This window comes from Lolium perenne, chromosome 1 (genome assembly GCF_019359855.2).
Source record: "Lolium perenne isolate Kyuss_39 chromosome 1, Kyuss_2.0, whole genome shotgun sequence".
In the NCBI taxonomy this organism is placed as follows: domain Eukaryota; kingdom Viridiplantae; phylum Streptophyta; class Magnoliopsida; order Poales; family Poaceae; genus Lolium; species Lolium perenne.
The window spans coordinates 14,507,738-14,513,612 of NC_067244.2; the positions used below are offsets into that span (position 1 = coordinate 14,507,738).

A 5,875-nucleotide genomic window follows, 5' to 3' on the forward strand; every position below is an offset into this window, starting at 1 on the left:
ATTGGACGACCCTCTTGCATCAAGACACCACCAATTCCGTTCGATCGGGTGAGAACGATTGCGTCCCTCTTCCTTCCATCGCTCCATGTAACCTTCCACCAGGTGGGAAAGAGTCTCGGCCGGAAAGGAGGGGAAGAAAGATAAGACGTGCGTAATGTTCTCGTCCTGTTCCACAGACCAACTTCACGTATTTGTATCAAAAGCTGAAGCAGCTCCACAAATAAAAACAAATGAAGCAGCCCCAATTTTTTAGAACCATGAAGCTAAAGGGAAGCACCGAAGCACTCCAATTTTTTAGAACCATAGAGCCAAGGAGACACCGAAGCACTCCTCCGGAAAGATACCCGAGTTCAGATGCGCAGCAGTGCAACGAGCCCCAACCTGGACTCCTCTGCTAGCGTGGTGGTCGTGGAAACCAAGAGGGAACTATGGTGGCCCAACTGGTGGAAGTAACAATGGAGGCAATGATCGCGGTGCTGGCAACACTGTTCAGAATGTACAACCATTGCAGACAGAACTAAAATCGCAACAATAACCAGTGTAATCAAAGTAAATGATGATGGTAATAATATTGAAAAGGAAAATCCGCCAGACGTTACTCATAACAGGCCATTTGTAACATCTACTCACACTCACACAATATGCAAGTGTCTGTTTCACAAACCAGATTTCCCTCTCTGACTGATAACTATCACGGCAGTACTCATACTCATACAGTGCGAATCAAGTTACAAAACCTGGCTAAATTTCTAATCGAATTTGAGGGCATCTTCCTTGACCAAGAGGGAATGGATTGCAGATGCCATTCTAGATAGACAGATGCTCATCCAAGCAGCTAGCGCAACTTCGGTTTGTCACATCATCGGTCTCATTCAGACTGCTTTCCGTTCGCAGGCTTGTCCGTCCCGTGGAACCTCCTCCCCTCCTCCACCGCCTCCCTGTCGTCACAATCGACATAAACAATTGAGTAAAACAACAACCAACTGTAAATGTCTCTCTATCTCTGTTTCAACGGACACGGGTTATTGTTTTTTTGGATTACCTGAATGCGCTCACGAGCTCTTTGTTCTCAGGCTCAAGCTGCACCCCCTCGTAGAAGGCATTCGCGGCTTCTTCGAACCTCTGTCACAAATAAGGGCACTCTTGAGTGAACCTATATGAATCTGTATAAAAATAAAATAAAAAACAAGGGCATCGAATTAATCTCCGGGCAACTGTGCAAGCGACAGACCTGCAGCAGGCGCAGAGCGGCACCTTCCCTGAAGCAAGCCTTTGCCCAGTCCGGCCTCAGTGCCCGGCACGCTCTCGCATCCTCCAGCGCACGCTCGCCTTGCCCTGCCCGCAGCCAACAGAGGCTTCTGTTCGAAAACAGCGGAGCCTCGTTCGGGTCGAACTCGATAGCCTGAAATGCACAGTTTTGTTCCATTGTCATGATTTTTTAAGTTAGTATAACCCACTAGACTTGCAATACTTGATAAATGAAGGCTGTAATGGCTTGGGACTGCATCGATACTCAGATGTCATGTGAGCTAACAATTATATTTCTAGCCTGAAATGCAGAGTAATTCACTAAACTTATGACCACTGGATAAATGAAGGTTTGCTCCAGATTGCATCAATACTAAGGTGTCGTGCAGCTAGAGTTCTAGTCTTCTACAGTTATTTTTGTCCCATGCTACCTCTTTCAAGAAGGAAATGATTCTTTTACCTGTGTATAGGCATCCACCGCTATTAGGTAGTCCTTTCTTCTGAAGGCATCGTCGCCTCTCGATTTGGCTTCCAAGGATCTCTTTTTCGCCTCAGGTGACACCTGCATGGTAATTTAAGTCATGTCAAAACTGTGCCATCAAGATCCAATAGTTATATTGTCAAGTCTACTGTATCACTTAAAATTAGACTCCTTGACTGTCATTAAAAGCATATATGCTAATCACCCACCTCAACGGGTTGTCGGCTCTTTAAACTAGCTGCTTCGTTCACTTGTGCCTGTAGAACGTATTCAGATGTCAAAGTTGACAGAATTTGGAGCGGAGGTTTCATGAGCATATGAAGATATAAATCAGTCACAAATAGAATCACGTAGCACCTTTTCCTCAGCCATTTTAGACAATGTGTACTCTACTATTCCATCAACAGTCCAGTTCGAAACGCCTGGGATTGGAGAAGTCAATGGTAAAAGATGTTCCACGACTTCAAGGTTATCCCTTAATGCAGCAACCTGTATGGGCTTTAGTCCATCCTGTACGAAAGAAATAAGGAAAAGGCAATCAGCAGTTAGCTTCATTATCCTATCTTTTCAATGAAATGAAACGCAAAGATTCCTTTGCGTTTTCTCGGGAAAAAATGTATATATACGCAATGCTGCTTCAAATAATTATTACCTAATAAAGAATTAGTTTAGAAAGGGACTTTTATAATTTTCCATACTTCAGGTTTGCATGGAAAAAACAGTCAAAGGTGGTTGTACACTCTAGCTAAAATGTAATGCAGAATCACGATGATTATAGATATTGTAATAGGAAATAGAGGAAACTATAGCATTGTTACAGATTTACAGTAGCAAATTATATAAGTGTTCAGACATGGTGACTTACATCATCAGTGGTATTTGGGTCACCTCCAGCTAGAAGCAAACATTTGACCATTTCCAGATTTCCACTATCTGCAGCAATATGCAATGGGGTTGCTCCACCAGCCGTGACATTTGGGTTTGCACCTGCCTATGTTGCATATTATTAAGTTAATTATCGTGGGAGAGGCATTAGCGGATAATGAGCATATCAGTAAACAAATATATGCAACAATGCTGTGTATTATATCAATGGAGAAACCAAAGAAAAGTAGCAGGGGGGAAAAGAGAAGAGAATAAACTCCCTCCGTTCTAAAGTAAGTGTCGCAACTTTATCTAGATATGGAGGTACCTACAACTAAAATGCATCTAGATACATCAGTATCCAGACAAAGTTGCGACGCTTATTCTGGAACGGAGGTAGGTAGTAGTTCTGTTTATGTGTATGATTGTCAAATTCCCATCGCACAAACCACATTGTCGAACAAGGAAACAGAGCATCGAGTAACCAAAGACCAAGCAATGGCATCAAAGTGACGAAAATGAACCAAACAAACAATCCTTTACCTACTCATCCAGTTAGATTATGTACCTGGATTAGAACCTCCAAGCATGGGATGGAACCAGCAGCAACAGCAGACAGCAGTGATGTGATACCATCAGCAGTTTCATTGTTTGGCTGCAAGAACAAGGTTTGGAATAACTTGCTTCAGTAGGAAAGTTCACCACACCCCACCTAACTAAACTGACTACACATACAGTAACAGTGGCGACACTACAGGTGGGCCATACAGGGCCGTGTCCCGACCTTCCTTGCCAGCTTTCCCTTAGGATTTTCTATAAATGCGGCCCATTAGCAGCAAATAGCTTACTTACAGCCCACCCTCCGCTTACTGGCGTCATTTTTTTTATAGATATCACTTTTTGGCGATCAACATGGAATGGCATTGACAGTGCTAAAATGTACATAACATCACTAAAATCGCATTATCAGAAGCTATGTGTTGCCTGAGGATTGGTAAAGATGTCATATCTACAATATAAATTCCGTAGCAACACACGGGGTCTTAGCTAGTAGCTACAAATTAAAGAGTAATCGTTCTTCCAAACAGAAGATGCTAAGATTAATATTACAGCATGTTACATGGTTGGAAACAGTTTTCTGCTTTGATAATTGGCTAAAATTAGCACATAGATGAGATTAAGGAATTGATGGAGAGAACACATAGACTACCTTAGCATTGTGTTGGAGCAGAAGTTTGACTGCCTCTTGCTGTCCATGACCAGCAGCCCAAACAAGGGGAGTACCGGCGTCACTTTCGGATTCGACATCAACCCCCTTACCAAGCAAAAGCTTCATAAGCTCTATGTGTCCTGCATCAACAAATGACATGACCAATTTTCATTCAGATTTTTCTTCCCTTCATCAATGTGAAAAAACAAGAGCAAGTAGAGATCGATTAGCATCACGACCCCCTTACCTATCCCCGCAGCATGATGCAGTGCCGTGGCTCCCATATTAGACGCAATGGAAGGGTCAGCACCGTGGCCGAGCAGGTACTCCGCGGTCTGCAGCCGGCCCTGCCGCGCCGCATGGATGAGCGGAGTCTCACCTAGAAATTCCACCACCATAGCAAGCCAAGCCTCAATTGAATTGCAGACGAACACGAACACGAGAATGGGACCAATTAAAACAGTAAGCAATTCAGCACGGGGTTACGCTAGGGGTTACGATACCATCGTCGTCCTTGGTGTCAACGGGGAGGCGGAGCTGCTCGACGAGGAACTGGCAGACCTCTGTCCGCCCCTCCCGTGCCGCGAAGTGCAGCGCGGTGCGCTTGTTGGCGTCCCTCACGCCGGCGGCCACGGCGGCCGCGCCCTTCCCGTCCTCATCGAGCGCTGAGCCGAGCTCTGCAGAAACAACAGAAGCAAGCAGATGAGCAAGCTTTGCGGGACAAAATTGTTGGCCGCCAGGGAGGCGGGGGACGTACTCCTGAGGGCATCGAGGTCGCCGGAGCACGCGGCCTCCAGGAAGCCTTGCACCTTGCTCCGAGCTGCGGCGAATCGGGGGTGAGATAGCGTGAGTGAGAGTGAGGTTTTGGGTTACGACGGCGAGGTGGATCGATTGGTGGGACGTACCTGAGAGGGCGGCGGTGGCGTCGGCCATGGCAGGCGAGGAGAGCGTACGCCGGAGCTGGGGGAGAAGGGAGAGGTTTCTAGAAGGTTCCGGAGGCGGCGCCGGCTTCAGAAGGGGGGACGATGAGCTATAGAGCAGAGGTAGTTGTATTGTACTAGGCGTAGGCGGGCGTCTCTGGAAGCTTTCAGGCCCACCTGTGATCCAGCCCAACTGGTATCTAGAATACTTTTCAAAATAATGCCATTTCCTTTTACGCAAAATAATAATAATAATAATAATGCTCATCTCTTCCCATCAATCAAACTTATAATAATAATAATGCTCATCTCTTCCCATCAAACTTATATAGTCTGAAAAATGATACTAGGCATTCCGTCCCATCAAACTTATCTAAGGAAAATTTAAATTTATCTAAATGTTATTTATTATTTTGATACATTTAGATTTAAATAAATCTCATATAAATTTCATGGAATGGAGTACTACATTTGGCTTCGGTAAAATTAAATAAAATACTGTAGCAATTAAATCTCTTCCCTACAAAAATTAGCACGTTGTATTGACTAGATCAATGATCATGCGTTGCCATGGATCTTCAATTTTTTGTTATTTAAAAGAATTAAAATATATATAGATCATTTTTTAATATAAAAACCTAAATTTCAAGTCAAAAAAATACACCGTGTATTAACCAAGTGCGCGGCGGCTTTTTGAGACATAGTCTCGCGTCGCTCCCGGGGGGCGGCTTGGGCGAAACCCTAGCCTCCGTCCCCTACCCCTCATCCCCCGCATCTCCTAGCTGCCGCCGGAGGAAGCCAGTGGGCAAAGCCCGTGTCAGCACACATCGATGGTGGTGGGTTATCATCTTCGAGCGCGACTAGCGGTGGCAGGGGCAGGGGCATCCTTCTCCTCGCGTGGGGGATCTCCTATCGAAACTTCACTACGGCCTTGGACGGCGTGGCTCGTCCGACGAAGATTGAAGACGTGGCGGCGGCCCCAGACTTCTTCGACGACCTTGGTGATCGTTGTGGCCACAAGGCAGGCATAGCATCTGGTTCAGGATACTCACTACAGCTCAGCCCCTCATCTTCGCATGGTGCGTGTGGTGGTGGCGGTGCCCGCTGAGATCTCTAGTCTATTGTTGGAAGCCAGCGGGAGGCGGTATGGGG

The 5,875-nt window shown here is 45.8% G+C and overlaps 1 protein-coding gene across 1 annotated transcript; it reads right to left on the minus strand.

Annotated features, from left to right (window-relative positions):
- Nucleotides 1-541: 541 nt before the first annotated feature.
- LOC127318769 (uncharacterized) lies at nt 542-4,867 on the minus strand. Its single transcript, XM_051349252.2, has 13 exons — nt 4,709-4,867; nt 4,561-4,623; nt 4,307-4,480; nt 4,051-4,182; nt 3,804-3,943; nt 3,162-3,248; nt 2,595-2,720; nt 2,087-2,239; nt 1,939-1,986; nt 1,709-1,810; nt 1,232-1,402; nt 1,043-1,122; nt 542-938 (listed from the first exon to the last, which is right to left on the minus strand). The coding sequence occupies exons 1-13, from the start codon at nt 4,734-4,736 to the stop codon at nt 869-871; spliced, it is 1,374 nt and encodes a 457-aa protein (XP_051205212.1). The 5' UTR covers nt 4,737-4,867; the 3' UTR covers nt 542-868.
- Between the last annotated feature and the right edge of the window lie 1,008 nt (nt 4,868-5,875).